Raw genomic sequence first — 23,662 nt, 5'->3', positions numbered from 1 at the left:
TTTCAATACTAAGTAAACTCACCCACTAGTTGATAAACACGTTCATGTATTTAAAATGTGTTTCTAAAACACTCATATATATAACCGGAAACAGATAGGCCGAATGAAACAGTGTCCTTCTGTTACACGCTTTCGTCGTTATCCTTAAAAAGCTGTTGTGTTTAATTTAATTTTGCAGTAGGTCGCTTGCAGAGTTCTTGCCCAATATTACAATGCGGAAATTCAACATTTTAAACAGAAACATGTACGGTAAAACACGAAGTTTATTATAATTATTTTAATATAAATGAAATCACTGGACAAGAACCAAATTCTACCCACCACCATAACAACTTGTCTAAGGAACAGAAAAATTACAGGATACTATCTAAAGTCAAGCGTTTTCACCCACTCACAGAGGTATAGTCACAGATAAATAATCCAAACTGCTTGCTCACCATATTTACAAACTTCCATTAAATTAAGCATAAATAAATATGTACAAACATAAATATCAGTCGCTTCCTCCCATAACCTGTACCAAAAGGAGGTTCCGTTCGACAGATATTGGATTTCAGTAAAGGTCAATAAAATGACGACATTTAGCAATATATTCTGGCATAAGTGTGAAGGGTTCGCATTGTACTTAAATGTACGTCTATGTATTTTCTCGCTTATGCGTTTGTCCTATTCTCTCTGATAACAAATGGCAAGAGATCAGTGTCCTTCACGTCATCGTGAGCTACAATGAAATCATTCGGACATAATCATCGCATTTTTAAAGACAGACGAAATCCGGTTTCGGTTGTAAGTGCATGATTATCTGATTTAAAGGAAGAAACTCGAAAGCAAGATATGGACAGTTGTAACAGCATTACTCATTAAAAATTCAGAAATAACAAACTCACCACACCGTCAGTTATACACTTAGTCGAATTATAGAGGTCACTGTAATGTCAAACACTGAAATAATGGAGAAACCCAAATGAGAGATAAAGTCGCCTTTTAAATTACAAGGTATACTCTCTCCATTAGCAGGTAATGGTCTGGGTGACGTGATTTATGACGAATGAGGAGCCCACGCTGTGAAAACTCGGAGATTAAAGATTTTCTCCAGCTAAAAATAAATAATAAGATATATTAGTCTTTTGCATAAAATCTTCTAAAAGTTACACAAATTACTGGACACTACTCTGATTTGTTTGCGTGGGGAAATCGTCTGCTGCCACTGAGACATTTAGCATTTTATTTAAATGAACCCCCCCACCAGTATTCCACCCAGGAATATTTAATAAATACATAGGCTATAGAAGAAATTCATGTTCTGCACCTGAAACTGTAAATTAGGAACCATGTCAGTGTGTTGCCTGTGTGTTAACACCGCTTGGCAGTTTGTTTCTAATGTAATTATACTAAATATTTAGTTAAATAACTACATTCGGCTAGCTGCGTGTTTTTAAAATGTAACGGCCTTTTAAAAAAAAGCTTTTATAACACAATCGGCAACCGTTTAAATCGAAACTAAATTTAATTTATTTAATTTATGCGTCAGAATAAAACCTTACAACGAAGGCATCGAAAGTTTAAAAATGCAGTTTCAGTTTGAGTCAAAACAAGCAAATAACTGTTAATCCTATGGGAATTTTGCTCGTTTTTATTTGAACTGTGTAGATGTTTCAGAAAACCAGGGCCTGTTTTTCCCCCTCTTTTTTCGTATTTCAAGATTTTAATCGGCGCGAAGCAATTTGGCCTGTTCGTATCTATTCTCCGGCCTTCTTTCCTGAAATTGCCTTCCTTATCGTGGTTAAGGTGGTTAATGTAACAACGTGGGCCGAACGCATTTAAACGTCCACATATGCTCATGCAGTTTATAATAATAAGTACCGCGTTAAAGCAGTTTCTTGGGTTTTATAGTATATGTCGTTCCATAAACGCGTCAGTGGAGGCTCTTACTCAACCGTGTGCCTGACATCGCAAAGCCGCAAGCCTTAAGCTTGTGTCTTTCTCTTCTGGGCGATTAATTAGATCCTCGAAGGAACTTAAATGATAAATCTTTAAAGGCTGTTGCAGTGGAAAGATTAATGGAAATTGACAGTAGCAAATAAAATGTAGTTGCTATAGGAGTACGTATTTAATTGTGTGTAAATGCACAAATATGCCAAGACATAGCCTTATCCGTCGATGGGTTGTCAATTCAGACGATTAAAGATTGGTTTCAGGATGTCAACAAATAGTTTCATATGAAGTTCACACACCATGGGTATTACTTGACCTAAACCCTCTTTGGAAATGTCCTACGGGATATTTATACAGTTTGTATACTGCTCAATGACCTAACTTCATAGACCATTGGTAATGTGGGGCACTATATTTGGAACAAGGCCAATACATTTGCTGAACAGTGCAAATGTGTGGCAATCCCCGAAAAGTGACACAGACGACTGCCCGAGTCTGGCTCAGCCTCGGAGTGAACCGACATGGAACAGACGTACGGTGACGCGGTCCTGACCGGGAGCTTGGCCCAGTTACGCTATGCTTGCGGAAACCTGCGTTCCTACTGGAGTCTTGAGCAGTTGACAAATCCACGCACTATTCAACAGGGAGCTGGACAAAGACTGGAGATTTGGCCAGTCTGCAGCTGCAGATCTTCGTCTTGGAATGTTTTTCAGGCAGACCTGTATGAAGATCCTTAACAGAATGCTTAAATCATAATCTAAACGTACTTAACGGGATACAAAACCTGCTTAACCGTCACCAGTATGCAACTTCTATTTTTTCTTCTCTTCCATCTTCTTATTTAAATTCTGATTCTTCTTCAAGCACGTTATTTTCCCCCAAAGTAACTGTAATGTTTTAAAGCTAGAATATAAAGGATTTGGGCGATTCTCTTGCTCGCGTGATCTATTTCCGATGTTTCTCGTCTTTATCTCCAGCCTTGGAGCCGGGTCCCTCGCCCGAAGTGTGTCGACTCGTGTTGTTGTTGTTGTTTAAGAACATCTTGTCCAGGCCTTTGAGGGCCTCTGTCAGGTAGTTCTGCAAGGCGGTGAGGGCGGCGCAGATGGCCGGTGAGCCGAAGCCGTGGGTGATGAAGCTGAAGTGGGAGAGGCAACTCTGGATGCCCGGTTCCAAGATGGGTGTGGGTCTGCTGTTACCCAGCGGTGTCCTGTCTTGGGCCAACAGATCTGTGAATTCCTTGCAGAGCTGCCTAGGAGATGAAGATACAGGACAGGATGACTTGTCTGAAGGCCCGACAGGATACGCCACACACACACACCGCCGAAACACGGAGCACATGTCACATGTCAAAACAATGCAAAAAATATCCAAATAATCCTCCCGTACACATGCAACAGTCTCCCAGAAACATTCCAGAATCATCCGTGGATCTTCTAATAAGACGTTTTATTTTATTAATCAGTTAAAGTATTACCTTATAAATATTTTAATGTGTGTGTCAAACATATTGATCGCCTTCCTTTGGAAGTGTTACTTGAGATGAAAAAGAGGTCTCTAAGAAAATGATAAAAGGTCAGCCAAATGTGTTTAAGTCCTTAAGACACTGCAATTAACTGTTCAGTGAACCAAAATGACCCCTGAACCTTAAACCTTCAAACGTTTGACAGCCTATCTGCAAACGATTAAATAACCAGGGCATCCATGCATTATAACCCAAAGGAAAATGCCTATCAAACCCAGAGAACCCTTAGGAAGCCAATGGGCAAACCTGACTGACTTTTAAAATGTATTTTGTGCACGTGTCCAACACATTTTGCAGAATATCACTTAAAATTTGAAGATGTAATGTTAGCCTAAAATAAAACTAATGCAAAGTTAACACCAAACGATCTAAACTCCACTCCAATTATTATTATTATTATTATTATTATTATTATTATTATTATTATTATTATTATTATTATTATTATTACTACTACTACATTGCGCTGCTCCAGCTTTATCCAGCATTGATATTAAGAAAATACAGGATCTTTGAAATACCAATAAAAGAGCGTATTAAATAGTTATGTACGTTAATATTTTCCCGAGGCCAGGGGCTTGGCTTGATTGACAGGGGGGAGGTAACGCAAGGCTAGGCTGAAAGCGAACAGCTGCAATTTTGAAACGTTCAGGGTGGATCTGCATCTGACAGGAGAACTACACCAGCGAATTTATAAAATAACAATAACAAAAAAATCCATGACACAAGTCCTGTTCTGTCTAATTAAATACACCTGTAAGCTTCATTTACGGAACAGCCAATTGTGGTTCCCAAAATTCACATTAAAATAAAATAGTCAAATAAACCACTTTAAAAATCTAGTCAAGTCTGTCTAGTCTAGTCTAAGGTTAATTTTTTAAATGTTACCGTATCTTTTTCAAACGAATATATTACGATGGGGTCTTTTATACATTTCACGGTCCCTGAGTAGGACAAGAGGTTACAGAAAATGGTTGTATGGATGGACGTTTCGCCGAATAAGACAGTGTGTAGCCGCGTATCGCAGCACACGAACGTACTTAGTGGCCAGCAGCATGTTTTTCCGCGAGTGCAGCTCGTTGGGGTCCGTGTGCTGCCTGTTCAGGTACTCGGACACGGCTTTTGTGGGAAACTCCGTTTCACATATATAGCCGAAGTCTCTGGCCAAATGGACCGCTTCTCCTGGGAACGGAAAGGATCACATGGTTACATCAGTGTAGTGGGAAAACTGCTGTTTTGTTGTACACTGAACTTTCCCTTCGGTGTATGAATCATAAACCGTACTCTTTGTGAATTCAAATACAATGGAATGTGGTCGTTTTTAACGCTTCGACAGCATGAATGAATTCTCTGTAAAAAAATACAAAGGGTGGTATAATCATCCCAGCAATAGACATCATCACATGCATAGTTTTGGCTTTTCCCCCTTACGGACTGTGACACGGTACACTAACCGTAATTATTATTTATTTCAATAATAATAATAATAATAATAATAATAATAATAATAATAATAATAGACATCTGAGAACTTAGAAAATATATTGAAAGCATAGGGCTCTGGTCTGCCTTGGATAAATATCTTGCTATAACCTAAAATTTACATATTTAATTTTATACTGTTTTAACCTGAAATAAATATGACTTGTGTTTCTGTATGTGTGCTTTTGCAATCTTTCCCCTAAAAAAATGTTTTTGACAAAATACATTTCTGTTAGGCCTATCTGTATGTATTTGTACATTGTATACATGCACACAGAGAAATGCAGACGTATGCCCGCATCGTCGTGTGTGTTGTGTGTATGTATGTATGTGGTGTGTGTATGTATGTATGTATGTGGTGTGTGTATGTATGTGATGCGTGTGTGTATGTATGTGGCGTCTGCGCGCTCTTTTATGTTTTATGTCTTTGATCTCTCTACTCCTTGTTCGGGACAGATAAACAATCCCAATCCCAATTTCATGTCAAATTGTGTATATTTGTTCGATTTTATTTCTTGCTTAGCCTTCCTATGGGCCTACACTGTTAATTATTTTCTCTTAAAGAAAGACATATAGTCATACAAACGTCTCGCCAAATTAAAAGGAATGTTTGAGAGAATTAGCAGGCTCTACCACGATGGCATTAAATGGGATTAACAGACGGTCACATATTTACCTTCTACGAGTGACGTCAGTAGTGTGACGTTGGCAGCTTTGCGTCTGCCAGCAGGTAAATTCAAACCGATTTTCTCAAGCTTTTCTCTCAAAGATCTGCCACCGTTTTTAGATTTTGCTCTGCAAAATAAAGACAAAAACGTCACGTCATAAACATGTGGAATATGTGCGCGTATTTCATTATACAACATTTAAATTTTACCTTACAATACATGTTAATAGAAAAATGAACATAATATGTATCTCAGTCTATAGGCCTACTGATTAATCCCTTTTATACGACCATGGTAAACCTGGCGGCGTGCGGATTTTAAACAGCAGCTTTTCCTATATCTACATAGGCCTACATATAAGTTTATTTCTGGGCTCATTATTTCATAATTGCTAAAAGGAGAATGTTAAATGCATTATGGAAACTTTGAAGCGACCCTCAATGCAGTATAAAGACGTTCTCTAGATGTATGCAAAGAATGGATTTAAAATGAATACCTGAATAAGTGTAATGGCGGCAGATTTGGTCTTACCTCCTGAGGACACCCCCCAGCAGGGAGGCGTTGAGGCATTCCGGTGGGGAGAGACGCCGCTGAACCTCACCCACCGTCACCTTGTACTTAGAAGTGGAGCTGAGGAGGGACAGGCGGCCGGGCACGGAGCAGAAGACCTCGTTCACGTTCACGCTGATGCCGCCAATTAAGCCGTCTTTGCTCATCATGAGAGACGCCACGCTCTTATGCGGGACGGGAACTGAGAAGGGAGCAAGAAGGGCGAGTCGGATGGAGAAATATTCCCAAAAACACTCGCGTCGAGATTAATAAACTCAACGTTGCCGCATTTCATTGACTTTAAGTTGGAGTTAATTCATTTATACAACCCCGGAATACCATAATAATTTGTATTCTGCGCAAAAAGCTGTTGCAAATGCAGCCCTAGATACATCGTGTTTCCATTTTGTTCTATTTAAATTATAACCAGGAATATTAGGCCTACTGTAGTTATTTTTTTTAAAAGTATAGTTCAGTTTTTAATGCTAAGCCGCAGTGGTGATTGACTAAATATTAGTTGAAAACGAAAAAACATGTACATGTATTATTATTATTATTATTATTATTGTTGTTGTTGTTGTTGTTTATAGTCTTGCTCCTGATAGGAAAACTTTTACTAAATAAATGCAATTGTTTAATTTCGAAACTCATTAGGGAACAAAACAAAATAAGTTTTCACTCCTCCCGCAAATGACGTGTCGGATTCACAAAGCCGTAATTGCGTTGATTTATGAAATAAGGGCAAAGAGGTAATAACAATAATTATGAATTATATGATGATCGTGAACTAATTTTAAGGCCAAAATTGCTATGTGTGTGCCAAGAGAACCACGCCAAGCATCCATAAAATTGTCCAACGTTAAATTTATATGATGCTTATCTGCAACTTCAAACATTTAGACAATATATCCGTATAGAAAACGGATGGGTGGGTGGATGGTTGACTCATCAAACATATTTTATCAAACGTGAAATCCCACATGCAGACACACAGTAATATATTTTAAAGCCCATTTCGTGTAACAGCTCTACCTGCCATAAACTGTCAAGTTTTTTTATGATTTACTTATATGTCTTGATTTTTTTCGTACCACTAATGTCAAAGAAAACTATTATATGGAAAACGTATGTATCTAGTAAAATTCTGCTCTGGATAAATTTAATACAATTACCGAGTATTGAAGCCTATCTAAAACCAAATTGAGATTGAGCAGTAAATGTATCAGGAATACGTCGTTATTGATCTATTTAATTTTCTATAAATAACTGGTCGTTATAATTATCACATTTAAATAACAGCAAAATGTCTTGACGCTGGCTATTCCAGGACTGCGAGACCGCAGAGGTCACGGTCCCTGCCTTTTGTATTAACAGCTCAACAGAGGATAATACTGGAAATTGGCCCTAAACGAGCTCAGGAGAAATCCACATGAAAAAGACATTTATCAGGCTGGCTACTTTAACTCCACTCATATGTTCGCTCTTCGGGGACCTCATATCCCGAATTACCTCGGAAATAATCACTCCCTAACAATGGCCCGTGATTTCCAGTCGCGCTGTTCTATACAAATTAAAAGGGAAATAAAGGGTAAAAACGTATTTCACATAGGCCTAATTTTATGGTAGTATTTAATGCTGCAGTTTAATAATTAAAGTATTATTCAAACACTCTCTGTTCTATAGCTCGGTGTAGTTTATGTGCACGATAAAAGGGTTTAGTCTTTTAAAACTTATATTCGAAAATTCGACCAATCGTTGGTTAGGAGTGCATTCCTGGCAATTTCTTCTAATGATTTCTACAGTGATTAATGGCACAAAACCGCGACATGCAGAAAGCGCGTACATTTTGCATTTCATAACTGTTACTCTGACTGATGCGGTATTTATCTTTGACGTGAAGTTATTTGTCAAACGCGGCGGTCAAATTCAACCACCAAGTTGGCATCCCTGACTTAAACACAATAAATGTTTAAACTAAAGGTTTTTTTTAGAGTTATGTAGCAAACGTCATAGTAGCTGCGCGGACTGAAAGGCTGCAATGAATAGCAACAGGATGAGACCATCTAAAATTACTTGACAGTTGCGTAATTTAGATCCGTCTATCTAGAAGTTATGTACGACGTTGCATGGAAACTTAAAATCAATTAACATTATTAGTTAGACTTTTAATTGAAGAATACATCCAGAATTATTTTCCGAAATGTTTATTTCTTGTTTATTTTCTTCAGTTAATATTGCCAAGCAATCACAACAACAAAATCTATTTTATAAAATCTAGCAAAGTCAAAGCCTTTCTATGTCGTACGCCAACCATAAATATTTTATATTGCCTTACCTTTTTTAATGACCGACTGATCCAAAAGATTCATTCCACTGTTGTTTGCGTCCTCAACGGCCTGCAAACGGAAAGATGCCGCAAATCGGACAAAGCTTCATTACGCAGGATTTTAATGAAAAGACGCCAATTTTTATTTAAGACCCAAAAATGATATATTTCTTTAATATACGACCACGCAATAAAGACATACTTAAAAGGAACGAAAAGATGTAAAAACAAATCTCGTTGTCATTACATTTACTAGGAGACAGGTTATTTATACAACAGTTAGTTTTAGAAATGCTTGCAAGTTTAACAAGTGAAATGAATTAAAATACTGATTTCACAGATGCGAGTGCCTGTCAATAAAAATGTCAATTTTAAAGTAAAATATTGAGTAAAACAAAGAGCAGTAAAAAAAAGTCAAAGGAATAACAAGTGAAAGTAACCGTATGACACGAATCGTACGCCGGTTACATGCGGGCCTGTTCGCTTTAGCATGGTGCCACGGGTGTGTTTTCAGGAATAAGCATTTAAGTCAAGACACAAGCTTTGGTGTTTACTTTATCAAACACAAGCTGCTATTTGTCTAGCAATATTTTCTTTCATCAATCGCTAGCAGCTTAAATAATAACAATTCATAATTAATTGTAACTAGGCCAATTAATAGTAAATTCTTTTACATAGATGATGATAGTAGTTCAAGATAAAGATTAATATATCAAGACTAAGAAATATTTTATATTTATTGCATTACAGTTTAAATAGAATGTATTGTGGTGATGTTTAATTTAATTGCTCTACTTGCTGCCGAAGAATCGACGCTACCGTTTTGAAGATTTGTTAATGACAGCGTACTTGTCTGATTTTCTGTCTAATTAGGACCACCTGCTGTTTTCTGTACAAGATATTCACACAGCGTGTTGGTATTTAATACTCACTCCGGGGATTGTAAAGATTTAATTTGGACTAAATACGAAAATTAGGAAAACTTGTCGCTAAAAATTTCATTGAGACTTGTCAAGACAGACGCGCCGGCCTCTTCAAACAGGGCGGTGAAGAACACAGTTGTAACCTCAGTTAACAAAGCCCAAGACATTCTTTATGACTGAGTATTACAGCATGCATTTCGAAGAATTCCAGAATATATGCATTACAAACCAAAAGGAATCTTCGTTATATTGTCGTACTATATTAATTCGAAATATAGAATCGGAAAATCTGATATTTGTGCTTTACTAATAAATGATAACTGAGATGTAGGTCAAAATTACAAGTATATTGAAACATTATAAAATGGCCATATTCAAAAATATTATAGGCAAATGCGCACATCTCAGTACCAGAATATCGCTTAAAATGTAGAAGCACACTATACCCAGTGCCGTTCACTTTCTGTAGCATGCAAAGGGGATGCAAATGTAAACAGGGAAGTGGAAGCACTCACCTGCACGTCTTCCATTCCGTGAAGGCCGTGAAGCGACAGACTGTCTCCCATTCCAGATTCGAGCCCGTGGGGCGCCGAGTGAAGAAGCACGTCTGGCCGCCTAACGGAGGCATAGTCCCGCCTGGGGTCGAGTCCAGAGAGCTGGGGCAAAGATGCCCGCGGCTGGGGCAGTAAAGAGCCTGTCTCATTTCCAACCTCTTGTCGCTGTCTTTGCCCCCAGGGATGTTGCTGGGGTTGATGTAGAGGGTTCAGGGAGTAAGGGTCATTAACGTGGGAATACGGATCCTGGCTCTGGTGGTACGGAAGCGGCTGATATGGCGGCGGAAAGTAGGGCGGCTGGAAGTCCGATGATGGAGTATGGGACAGCGGCGGGGCGCTGGAGTACGGTCCCTGTGACACCGAGCCCAATTGGGACAGCCTGGAGCTGTGACTCGGTACTCCATCGTGCCGGTCCTTCAAAACACAGAGCACGGGGATATTTTACACATGATACAGTGCAGTAATTCAGACACAAACTAAATACAATGCATTTATATGAAAAGACATTAAAGTGGGATGTAAAACTAAATACCTTGCAGCTAAAAAAGCAAAAAAAGAAGAAGTGTACAAGGCCCATGACGCAATATGACCCAAAATATTCGTTTATTATAAAGACACTGTTCCCTATTCTTTTTCAATTTTCTTTTTGCGATCTCGTCACAAGCAGAACCAAAAACAATTGTGTCCTAATGTTAAAACTACGGTAAATAAATTGGGGGCTTAAGCATACGCTGTTTTGCAATAGGCCACTTCATAAATTGTACGCAACAGTGTGTATACTGGTCAAAAATAGATGAAAATATTTTTTTTTGTCATCAAACGCCCGCTAATATATACCGACAAGATATAAGAACGCTAAGCACCAATGAATAATAACAGACCATCCTCCACCAGCTTTAACTTCGGCACTTATAATTCCAGCTAAGCGAAATTTAAATTGTGCTTAAATGTTTAAAAAAGTAACATCAACGACCCGACTCACCGTAGCTGAATAAGTATGGACTAACATCTGGGAGACGGTCTGTTCACAGCAAAAACAATAAAAATTAGAAAGAAATCAGTGTATACAGCGTAGCAGGAAAAAATATTTTGCGGTGTCCAGTACTTTCCATTAACTATTTCTCCAGATCGCGATTAAACAGTTATCGTGTTATTCGGGCATAAATGTTATATTTGTCTCAGGTTTCAGCTAGAGTCCTCTTCAATCCAAAGCTTGAGTCGAACTGCTCGCCTGCTCCTTCCCTCCGCTTCTCTACACCACCTCATAATAATTGTTATTCATGACTATTAATATTACAGGAATACTTAAAGCGAGAATGGCGGACAAACGGAGCGTGAAGCTGCAGTCAGCTCTGGCGCTCCCCTGCTATTGTAAATGACGTTCATTCAGCTGAGAATTACTAGATGTAATCAAACAAGGGGGGCTGGCAGAGGAAGACTTTTAGCAAAGTTTAGCGTGTGAGAGGCAACAGGAAAACGGACGCGTGCAAACATTTGTACACACATACATACAGGCGCACACATATGTTATAATATACATACAGTACGCATGTATGCGCACAAGGCGACGTAAAGCAAAGCATGCATTCATTCGTACACATAAATGACCTTTAAGTTACCTTTATTAAATTTCTATTTCTTTCGATTTGATGTATTATTAAGATTTTTTTTCTTTTAGTTTCAACGTTTACAGATTTACACCTATAATAAATTTAGCTCAGGTGACATCCACACTCAGCATTAATACATTTTAATCACTCCTGGAGGTAACATCGCGACTGAACTTCAACGTTTGTGTTTAATCTTTGCACAAACCCAGTATATAACCGCCGTCCTCCAGACCTGCATATTTAACATAGAATGGAACGACAGGAGTCCGCAAAAGTACTTTGTTCTTTAACTTCGCAAACAACTGAAAACGACCCGCACGACTCACTCAAACATACAAGTCATCTCATTAATTTTTATCTAAATTACAATGCATACAAAACATAAGTAGATTAGTTCATTATAACATGATGCATAGTTATTTAATACACAATACTTCTATACTTAAGGCAAGATAGTAATATTCCCAAGTTAAACTTTCTGACGTTTTGCATGGACACAGGTCTCGCGTGCTGATTTTTATCCCCAATTTTGCAGTTGATAATTAGCCAGACAGAAGCTGTGAAAGCGAAGGTATTTGAGGTTATTGAACGCAGATCCCCGCCAAGCTTAACTAAAGAGTCTGTAAAATCTCACGCGGAGTCCATTCAGTGCGGCTCGCACTCCCGCATACGCCGTTTGCAAAGGTCTTTGTGCTTTTTTTCCCGCGGTCGTCGCCATCTCCGTATCCGTTATGTTTATATCCAAACGCGTGGCCTTTCGATTCCTACCAACAAGGCTATTTTTCGGTAAGCTTAAGCGATTCGCATTTGGTCCTTTGTGAATCATCGTATTCAGAATCCCTTTTTTATTTCAAAATGCGTTATTAAATTGTAAATAGCACAATTTAATTCAAATGTCATATAAAACAAATGAACTAGCATGCAATTTTAAAACTATTCTTTTGCCATACTTATAAATACATTTAGCCATTTCGCACAACAGAATGCAATCGTAAAACAAGAATTAAACTTCAACTCAAATCATTCTTTATAATTCCACAAATGAGTATTTTTTTCCTATGAAATTATTTACTGTTATTTATATAATATTAATCAAACATCTATTCTTGGTGAATGTCCTCTTTTTTCAGAATGCTATTTAATTTTTAAAATATTATGTTCTGCTGAATATTTAATCATTCATATAAAATAGACCTATTTCCCTCTACGTCTTTAGACTACAATATACTCCGCATTTTTCTTTCGTCAAATAGAAATTAAGTTTCTCGCTCTAAGCTCCATAGGTATAAATTCTAATACGTGTCAGTATACAGACGTTTAAGACCAACTACACTCCATTTGCCAAAATAACCTTGTTATAGTGTGAATTTTTTTCCGTCATTCCATTCTGGCAGTTTCTAGACAAAAAAAAATCTCAAAATAAATCACAGCCACATCATCTGAGATGTTTAACAAATCTGTCAAACTGTATTTTTAAAAAGTTCGTTCCCGTGTGAATTACTAAAAAGCATGTAGGAAATAAAAATGTCCTACCGCTATAATCTCAAGTAATTGACTAAAACATTACCTCATAAATATCTTCATACTTCACATTCTCTACTAGTTTCCAGAGCATGTTTGCGGACTGATCTCAGTTAACTGAGTGCATTCATGTGAGGAGTAGATAACTGAACTCTCTCTCTCTGCCTCTCTCTCTCTCTCTCTCTCTCTCACTTACTCACTCACTCACACACTCTACGTCTTACACGCAGAGTGTACACATAAAAATGTCCTACATCTATATCTAACACACGCTTCTTTGGACTAAAAGTTAATATCACTGTGATAAAAGACGGGGGGAAATCCAGATAAAGCATCCTGTACATACATATGGGCATAAACTGGCGGCCAGTGATACGGATTATAAATCGTGATGCAATTATTACTGAATTTGGATAAAGCATCATAAAAAGCAACAAACACAAAGATAAATATTTAATCTAGCTGGCCTTTCTGCTAATTTGTGCTTCAAAATATGAAGAGTTCTTATAAGGCATTATAGGATTAAATTGTGTGGAAAAATAACCTAGAAAAGCATAATTAATTACATTAATCTATACAATTAAACTATACGATTTAGCATATATTATCTCTGTGGACGCAAACACAAACGCATATTAACATTTTCTGTGCTTTTTATATTTGTACCATTTCCTGTACTACAGTGCCAAAGCAGACATGCTCATTCTCTCAACGCTGCAAACAGTAACCCCCTATGATACCTCACACGCAAATATATAACACGAAGATTTAATTTCGTTTAATAGTACATTCCATAGTCACAATAATTTGTGTAACATGTAAATGCACGTAGTGTGTAAATGTACAGTGCACGTGTTTGTATTTTTCCTTCTTCTAGGCCTACATGTTTTTTTCCAAGCTTGTTCTGCAGCTGGACCGCCGGGTAATTCAAACGGTACATACTTTGTATTGTTTCCTCTGTCCCTTTAAGGACTTTAAAGCAGTTACCTGGGCCTGTCTTAGGTATACGTTTCTCCCACACACAACCCCTTGTCCGTCTAGCTGTACAAATGTAATTGTGTAATATATCGCTTTTTCGATTGCGGCGTTAATCAGGTGACAGTAGAGTAACGTCATCATATTAAAAAAAGAAAAGAAAAAGATATTAACTTGTATGGAGCGTCCCCTACCGATTACAGACAACTGATATCAATTATTCTCTTATACATCTTTTTGTCCATTGTTGTAGCCTTATTGAAACACAGACACGCGCCCACACAAATGACCTTTGTAATTACACGACGTCTTTAACGAAAATATTTTCTTTATTATCATCACAGTCACTTCAGACCGTCTTGAAACACGCGTTGACCTTCAGTTTACAAACGTTCCAGTTTTTAGTCTTTACCTCCCCCTAGTGGCAAAGAATAGCAACTGCTTACATTCACTGATAAAAAGTACGGGAGATCTGTTTGTATGACAGAGATCATTCGTGTATTGACGAAGAAGGAAGACAATGAATACAATAAAAAGAAGTATTAATTGGATATTTAAATGTAACTGCAATTATAGATAAACGGTGCTTTAACTGGAAAAATATTTTCAATATAATGTGCAAATTTATTTGGTGTGTTTTGTTTGTATTCAGTGCAATTATGTTAATTTAGTTAAGGTATAGGTCATCCATTGCAACAAAATAAGTAATTTAGCTACTGAGTAATTGTAATTGTGCTGGTGAGCAGAAATGCACCAGCAACATGATACTATTCGCTGCTATTTCTACACACAATTCAAAATAAAGCAAGATGTGCGGAGGGCAACATCCTGCAACATGGGCCTGTGATAGTGTAGCTGGGCGTCAGTACATGGTGAGGGGGATACGAGGGGAGGGGGCTCCCTCCGGGCGCATGGCGGGCCTGTAACTGGGCCAGCCCTCCCTCACGGAGCCTCTTCCTTTCTTCCTCTCCTTCAGAAGAATCCCGCATTGATGTAAATAAGGGTAGCAAGGAGCGGGAAAGCGCTTTGAAAAGCCGGCAGATTTTTTGCCTCATTCTGGATGAGACGCCCCGTTATTTGCCAGAAGGTTTTTGATGATGTTTCGTTTCAAAAGACAACCGGACCGGGCAACGTCATGGAAATCTGTCACACTTGCACGTCGTGTAATCGTTTTAACTTTTAGCGATTGCTGCCCAGTTTTCCTGTCTAATTTAAGATATTCAGGCTACAAGCTAAAAAGCTACAGCAACAGAAGACATATGCAGAGGTCAGACCTCCATTCTGATACTCACTATTTTGCACTTTTATCCAAAATGATGTGGTCAGCCGGTCCCCGGAGGAATTGGAGGTTAAGGGTCTTGCTCAAAGGCCCAACGGTAAAACCACTCGGCCGACCCAGAAACCTGAACCAGCGATCCTCCAATCACAGACACAGCATCCCAACCCACTGAGCCACACACCCCCCCCAGCCATTCAGATAAGTGCCTAGATTAGGTGTGAATAGAACTTCAGTGTCACTCCATCCAGCCATGATGAGTAAAACATTTGACCTTTCACCCACATTCATTTTTATGGGCATCACGGAACATTAGTGAGGATTTAATCCTTTTCTTTAATGTGTCATACGTGAACAATCCACGTGGCTGTTGTTGTACTGTCATATCACACTCCTCTGTGACATTTACTCACAATTTCAGGTGAGAGAGAATCCCTTATAAGTAACCTGGCATCGTAAACAGTTGCCTTATGTGTCAGATTCTTTTATCACTGGTCTTCTTTCTTTTTCTAGAATGTAATGCTGACACAAAGGCAGACTTATGGACAGTGTTGGGCCCTCGTCCAGAGACTGGCCTACTTTCATTCCTGAAATGAATGCACAGTGCCTGAAAATGAGGTTTATTCCTGCCAGTGTTCTGTAGCCAGGGCCACAAAGATGGAAACTGGCACCAGTTCAGTCTCACTGGGTCCAAGGCTCCAAGCACTAACAGATGTCCCTGTCAGGGTGGGAAAATATTAGGCCAAAATCTTCTGCAGACTGGGGCGTTCGTCATGATGTCTGCTGCTGTACGTGTGCCCGTGCTCCTAGTGGCAGAACAGAAAACTGCCACTAACCCATGTTTTTCCTGTTTCGTATAACAGCCTCCTGGAAAAAAAAAGGTAAAAGAAAATTTCCTAAGTCCAGAAACCAACTGGTAGCACAAATTTATAATTCTATACCCTAAAGTACTCTCTTTGAAGTCTTTGGCTCAAAGTAGTAGACACAACACTGGGAAATAAAGGCAGAGACAATAATGTTAGACAGCAAATCTCACACACACTTTCATTTTTCCATAGCCAGGATTTACAGAAGATACCCTATAATCCATTTGAGTCAGTATCTTTTTCAATTCAGGCTGTATTATGCTGTTAAAACTCAATCCATTCTCTCCAGTGCCTGTAGGTGTAAGCGTGATGTTGTGTGTATGTGTACGTGTGTGTGTGTGTGTGTGTGGTCATGTATGTATTACATTGTTGGGACCAAATGTCCCCACAATGGGGGGAAAAACTGCTATTTGGACCTTGTGGGAACATATTTTTTAGGTGAAACTCCAAAAGTGTTGTATTTTGTTTGGTTACGTATGGTTATGGTTAGGGCTGGGTAGGGGTTAAGGTTAAGTTGGGATTCGGGTTAAGGCCACACAAAGATATGAATACAAACGTGTCTGTGTGAATTATATTTATATTACATTGTTCATATTGGTCATACCTAGACCATTTTTCAGGTCCCCACAAAGGTCTGAGAATACAATCAAAAAAACTAAAAATGCTTGCGGTGAAGGTTAGGGGTGTAAGAGACCTTGCAAGTTTTATTCACACATGTTATTCTGCTTATTTTACCACCAGATGGCGCATCTGCGCCATTTGTGAAACATAACACCGCCCGGCTCAGTTACCCATGTACTCTTCCTTCAAACTGTTTTTGAATGATATGACGATGATGATGGTGTGTGTGTGTGTGTGTTTGTGTGGATTAGGCTTATATTACATTGTGGGGACCAAATGTCCCCCACAATGTAATTAAAACCTTTTATTTTAGCGTTGTGGGGACCATTTTTCAGATCCCCACAAAGATGAGTGAATGCAATAAAAAAAAAAATGCAAAAAGTCTTAGTATTTAGTTTAGTTTGTACTAAAGTATTTAGTTTGGTTACTTATGGTTAAGGATAGGGCTGGGTAGGGCTTAAGGTCATCAGTTTTAAAATAGAAATGAATGGAGAGTCCCCACAAAGATATAATTACAAACTTATGTGTGTGTGTGTGTGTGTGTGTGTGTGTGTAGGCGCATCCGTATAACTCCTAGTGACCCGGTTAAAGAGTGACGTTAGCGAATCAGTGTAACCTGCCGTAATGTAATATGAAACACAGCAACTCACTCAATGTATTGATTTGTGGAGCCCAGTTATTAAAATATGTAACTATGCCAGATAATTATTTTGGGACACATAGTAATCATAGAAATGTATCTATCTAATCAACATATTGTAAATTGGGAATGTCAGCGTCACCTGCGACTGCAGCTGTCACCATCGCTGCTGATTTCGACATTTGTGGTGCCGTTTTCTTTCTTTTCATTTCCTCCTCACTTCCAGTCCATGAAAAGTTCTTCATGACAGCCCCTAGAGCCCGAGAGCAGCTGTGTAGCGTTTGATTTTTTTTTTACCAGTTTTGTCCTCAAATGCTGTATGTTTACGGCTCAGGTCGCTGTGCAGAAGATGCTGAAAAGAAAATCTAGCGACAATTCGTGAACTTTACAGTTAAAACGGGGTAAAAAGATGTGATGAGCATTTGAATAACATCGTTTAGCTGGTAAACTTCTATTGATGGACATGATTTGAATTAATAAAAAGTTAATTGTTATTTGAAGGTTTCTCCTTGTAAAGAAATGAGATTCCACAGCCTTTAAACCTTCGAGACTTCATCTGTACAGATGTTGCTTGGTGACTGACTTGTTCCGCAAAACAGAGATCAGTATGAAATCTTAAATTAATATTATATTTTTTTAAATGTTAAAAAAAAAGACTATAAATATGACGGTAATCGCCGAGGATTCCTGAGTAGGTCGGATGCATTCTGCATAAAAGAAGGTGATGGCTTTAAACATTATGCAAAGCATAAATATAAAATATTTAAAATATTTAAAACGTAAAACCTTTAGCAATACAAACTTCTGATTATTCACGCTAGGGATTCCACATACAGCGTTTTACAAGTTGTAAAGTATACGAGCGTAAAGAGGCATTCACATCGGCGACATTGACTAGGCTCGGAAATGGGACCACTTTCACATAAGTTCAGTAATAAATCCGTTACTACACCTCTGCACATCGAATTAAAATATGACAAACTCCGACGCTATGGCACACGTTACTGTTTAGTGTTTTAGTTTACTCATTGCAAATAGTGCGGAATCTCGTTTTTTCACACGATGCTGTTATAACAATGACACCAACATAGGCCTATAGTCAAGCCGTCAGCCTCAAAATAGGCCGTATTTTGTCCCAAATATTCTGCATTGATTCAGTGTTGTTCGTCTTACTTATTCTGTATTGGGCGGCAAAACTAACAATTATATACATTAATTTAGGCCTACATTAGAAACGTTTAGGACTCCTATATAAAACCTCGCCCTTTGAATAGCTAGTAGGCTTGCTATTCCTATACATTACTTAAGGAACGCTGCTTTCTGAAAGTTTGATCTCGTCAGATAACTTGAGCAGTTCCTGTAACTCATGCATAAGCTGCTAGGACTCGAAGCCCCTTTATTTCCAGCATCCCCTTGAGACTCAATATTTAACTTGAGAAACTTTAAAGAAGGCGGCGTCTTCCTCGTCGACGTTTGGTAACTGCATCGCCAGACGTAACCACGGGTGAACTGCAGCCATCGTTGATTCCCACAATAACTATTTTTCAGTTGACAGTCATTAATAGTAACAGTTAATGTAAAAATGCACGACTTAAGCGTGCAGAAGGCGGTCTAAAGCCGAGAATGTTAAAATGCTACAAAGATTTTAATTTATGAGGGATATGCTGATCCACATATCACTTTGGGACCGACGAGAATTAATAAAAAAAATTAACGGCACGAACTTGCTGGAACGAGAAAAGAACTCGTGCATTATATAGATTTATTAAATAGCTGGGGATTGCTAATTGTGTGTCACAAAATGAGTTTCAAATGAATAACAAAAATGTAAATTAAAATAAAACCAATTATAGTATTTCTGTCATTTAGCTATGCTATTAACAGAAAAACTATTATTATTTTCTGCACAATTGTATCTTGGATATTGCTTTTAAATACTTAAAAATACGTTTTATTTGATAGAAGAGTTTGCGTTGGCGCTTAAATAATGGTTTGCCAGGAGCAGGGCTGAGGTTAAGGGGTGACTTGGGGTGGTTATGCGTGTAGAAAAATACGTCTTATTACTAATATACAGTAACAACAGCTTAATGCGCTCGCCACATATTTAGGTGTCATTGAAGCGTTTCGCTTGTGAATAACTCTTTACTGCTGCCTGACGACTCAATTATTCAATTAATAAATCGCACAAATTCTGTGTTAGAATTATCTCAGGTAAACAATGTGTGCATACATTCTCATTTCTTTTGCAGATTTTTGGTCTGTTTTGACTGTTTATAATACATTATAATAATGCGTGATAGCTAATATATTTGTCATAGAACATGAGTGTTTAGCAAGTTTTTTCTTTATTAGATTTAGAGAATACACACTTGTACATGATCCATGATGGATTCTTTAACCAAATTATTTTTTTGCACCTGGATACTATCCATATTCAATAAGAGTTATACAGTATTTACACACATACTATGATACCGTTTAAAATAAAATGTAAAAGTTCGAAGACAGTTCGCCGTGTCCAAAGACTGTTGATCGTTTTCCCGCCAACATTCGCCATTCCGGCGTAAATTCGGGAGCGTGCGCAATCCAGGAGCGATTTCTGCGTTCCGATAACAAAACGCAGCGTTAAAAGAAGGCCAAATTGGTCTAGTATTAAAAACCAAGTAAGGCACCAAATAATCAGCTGGATACAGAAACCTTTTAATTATCCCTTATATACTTGTAAAAACTAAGCACTAAATAAGCAAACAAACAAACATTACACATAGAACAATTTGCTTTATTGAACACCACTTCCTCTGAATGTACGGATATTTCTGATATATGCTCATTAAAATTATTAGATAAGTTGTCATTTAGATATATTTGTACAGATGTTACCAAAGGACTTAAACGGACTTGTGTTCCTGAAATTGAGCTGAAATCCTTTCCGTAATAATGTACAAAGTTCAACATGCACAACACAGAGTAAACAATAGCAAAAAGTGTAATTTTTACAATATTACAAGTTTACACTTTTCCGTAATGGGGTGTTTTTTTTTAACAGGCTGAGAGTAGGCTAGGGCCACAAACACTTATTTCACATCTAATCTTCTCTAATTCAAATTTATTAATTTTTAAAAACCAGTTCTGGTCTGAATTCAACACATCTGTGTTGTAACTGAAACATGGATATTTGCTCCGATCAAACCAACCAATCAAATAACGTTTCCAGGAATGAATAACTAAAAAAGGTCATTGCAATAATGAAGCTGATAGCTTTAATTAAACCTGAGGCTAAAACACAAGAATGTCGGTGTGCATTTGTAGCGGTATCGACTTCGGTATCGACTTTGCATGACATCGGCTAGCCTGGTCTGCCATGCCACCTCAGGGTGGAGCATCTTTTAGGAATGATGAAAACATTCATGCACTTGTGGCCATGGGGACAACTACCTGCAGATGTGTGAGCTTCACTGAAGAAGGCTAATCGCAAAATATTGTAATGGAGACCATGCCTAGATTAAGCTACCCTGATCAGATGGTATGTATGACCTGTTAAGCACATTGCACCTGACCTGAATGAGTAGGGAAACCCCAGATCCGAATTGCTCTGTATATTGCAAAAATGCCCCCATGCCATGTGCATGGTTTCCGGAAAGCTCTCCTCCTGCCTAAGACGCAGGGGCCACATTCCTTTTGCTCTGGTTCGGGGTCTAGCCGTACTCTCCAGTGCATCAGACAGAAAATAAACATGCTGCTCATTAATACATGGCCGAGTGCTAAAGGCGTCCTGTCATCCGCTTACAGACATCAATAAACCAGAAGAAGAGAAGACACTCGCAGTCAAATTGTCATACAACTGCTGCCCACGGAATAGATATACACGCTTAACATACATGTGCATGATATATGTCAAGACACAGATGAGGATGGAATGAGGAAGTGGGAAGGTACGTCCAATCACATGGCAGATATCGGGGATCACGTGACCTCTGGCATCTTGACATTTCTGTCCTGATTTGGGATCACCTGGTGCTGTGCGACTGTTGGCTCCATGCTGTTCTGGAAGGAGGTGGACCCTGTGTGTTTGTCCTCATGTCGCTGTACCCCCCCCCCCCCCCCCCCAAAAAAAATAAATAAATAAAAAAAATCTGACACCACCCCTTAAGGTCTGGACCATGTACCCTAAACTATCAACATGTCATCAGCAGTAAAAAATGTCTGTCCCGAGCGCCGTCACTCTGTCTTTTCCATCTTGCCGTCTTTGGACTGCGGCTCCAACGTCTTCCTCAGCGGTGCCTTCTCCGAGCTGGCGTTTAACTGGCTGGAGTCGGGCGTGCCGCTGTTTTTGCTCGCTGAGTGCTTCTCTAGGTAGTTCAGCATCTCGCTTAGGACAGTCTGAAAGGTGCTGAGGGCCGCGCAGATGGCCGGTGTGCCGAATCCGTGGGTTATCAGGCTGTGAAGGAGAACATGCTCAGTCAGGCCTTCTGTGGATTTTCACTTACACTACAGGAACATGCACAGCATTCACACGCACACTCATAAAGAGGAGTAGATTTCAGGCAGTGCGCAAGTTCACAAAGTTCACAAGTCGCCATAAAGTCATGGGTTAAATACACTGGTCTGCAGTACGAATGCACACACTACTTCGTGATGTTCGTGCCCATCAGCTAGATGTACAGTACAATATCACATTTAATTACTTTTATTATTATTGTATAACTATGATTATGTATTATTATGTACTGTTTTTATTATTTTTCCGACTTATCTACAAATTCGACTTAATGACAGATGTAGTTAACGGATCTTGTTTGTAACCTGGGGACCGCCTATACACTCTCAGAAAAAGAGTAAGAATTTGTACCTTTGCTTGTCACAGGGGCTGTACCCTCAAGGGTCTGCCAACTGTACCCTTAGCCATAAGTAATTGTACCTTTTAAGGTACAGAAATTGACTCTGAGGAACATTTCGGTACCAAGTATGGTATATTAATGCTGTTTGTACCTTTGGGATGTTCCTCAGAGACCATTTCTGTACCCTAAAAGGTATAATTACAAGAGTACATCCCCAGTGAAAAGCAAAGGTACAAATTTTCACCCTTCTTTTGAGAGTGTATCGAGCTGGATTGTTTAATAATAGCCATAAATTAGCTGATCCTTCAAATGCACAGAAAGTTTGAGCATGTCTGTGTCCAAAGCTGACATTTATTTCTGTAGTACAGAGCATTCTTTTGAAATTATATGGTGTAAAATTATACATGCAACCAGCTGTATTATTGTAGGAAGGAAGCAGGGAGCTACATTAGCCCATGTCACAGGCAGGTGATCCAAGCATCTGTCCAAGATCTGGTTCATGACTGTATTCAAATACTTTTATAAAACCATCAGCAAGGAGACCGCATGCAAATCTAACCCACTTGGAATTTCTATGGTGGCCTCATACATTCAATTCTCAACTGACAGAAAACCGGCTATTCCATCCATTTTCCATACCCACATGTCCTATGCAGGTACACAGGGCTCCAGAGCTTAGCCCAGAAGCAGCGGGCGCTAGGCAGGGAATAACCCCGCATGGGGCACCAACTCATTGCAGTGACGTGAAACTGACTTAAATAAATCCACACTTATTTAAAATATATGCGAGATACACAGGATTTTCGGAAGCACCAATGCAAGAAGGCGACTTACACCTTAAAGCAAAATGTACACTTTATCTTTTCATTTATTTAATTTGTGCTCCCTAGGACACATCGTTAGTATATTTTTGGCTGAGGGGGCTATAAAGTGTCTTGTGGAGCAGAGTGCTTATGTCAGTCAGGAACTGCCTGTACTACACTTCACAAAGTCAAGGGGAAAATGCCCCCTTAAACAGAAACAGTAAAATGCCAGTGACCGCAGCATTTAGCAGAGTTACATGAGTCCCAGGGAAATGACTAATGGCCAGAGATGACTAAGAGTCTGACTGTATCAAGAAAGTGTTAAGGTGCATGAAACTGAGTAGCAGACCAAGGTATTTGCAATACAAGGGCACCATTCCAGGCCCTTCAGGTTATATTAGCTGTGATCAGACAGAACCCAGACCCTTCAGCACCACATACAGTCTAAGAACATTTCCCTGGACTGACCTCTAGGAGACAGAAGAGCAGGCAAAGGGAAGAGATTCTGCATAATGTTACACAATCCTCCTAATGTTCAGGCAAATTAATTTTT

General features: G+C 38.8%; 2 protein-coding genes across 4 annotated transcripts in view; both read right to left on the bottom strand.

The window, feature by feature from the left end:
• Nucleotides 1–245: 245 nt before the first annotated feature.
• Nucleotides 246–13,222, bottom strand: tfap2b (transcription factor AP-2 beta). Of its 2 annotated transcripts, XM_023839420.2 has the most exons (8): nt 13,137–13,209; nt 10,942–10,980; nt 9,921–10,373; nt 8,492–8,552; nt 6,139–6,358; nt 5,616–5,734; nt 4,498–4,639; nt 246–3,184 (listed from the first exon to the last, which is right to left on the bottom strand). In XM_023839420.2, exons 1-8 carry the CDS (start codon nt 13,182–13,184, stop codon nt 2,881–2,883), a joined length of 1,386 nt encoding a protein of 461 aa, XP_023695188.1. In that variant the 5' UTR covers nt 13,185–13,209; the 3' UTR covers nt 246–2,880. The 2 variants fall into 2 exon arrangements, with proteins under 2 accessions (XP_023695188.1, XP_023695189.1); XM_023839421.2 differs by lacking the exon at nt 10,942–10,980 and having other exon boundaries at nt 13,137–13,222.
• An 8,347-nt stretch (nt 13,223–21,569) lies between these two features.
• The window catches only part of tfap2d (transcription factor AP-2 delta (activating enhancer binding protein 2 delta)), a 29,129-nt gene continuing 27,036 nt past the window's right edge, over nt 21,570–23,662 (bottom strand). For both annotated transcript variants that reach the window (XM_023839382.2, XM_023839383.2), the window contains one exon: nt 21,570–21,906. In XM_023839382.2, the coding sequence (XP_023695150.2) occupies nt 21,687–21,906 (220 nt within the window). In that variant the 3' untranslated portion in view covers nt 21,570–21,686. The remainder of the gene's footprint in view (nt 21,907–23,662) is intronic.

The sequence above is a fragment of the Paramormyrops kingsleyae genome, chromosome 19, assembly GCF_048594095.1.
Source record: "Paramormyrops kingsleyae isolate MSU_618 chromosome 19, PKINGS_0.4, whole genome shotgun sequence".
Lineage (NCBI taxonomy): Eukaryota > Metazoa > Chordata > Actinopteri > Osteoglossiformes > Mormyridae > Paramormyrops > Paramormyrops kingsleyae.
Note: the sequence above shows the minus strand (reverse complement) of the source record. Positions and strands in the feature narration are given on the sequence as shown.

Coding starts and splice junctions, on each gene's coding strand:
- tfap2b (XM_023839420.2), bottom strand. CDS start 13,184: ATGCTCTGGAAACTAGTAGAGAATGTGAAGTATGAAGATATTTATGAG. Junction 10,374..10,941: donor TCCATACTTATTCAGCTACG/GTGAGTCGGGTC, acceptor TGTGTTTTGAAG/GACCGGCACGATGGAGTACC. Junction 8,553..9,920: donor ACGGAATGGAAGACGTGCAG/GTGAGTGCTTCC, acceptor TTCCGTTTGCAG/GCCGTTGAGGACGCAAACAA.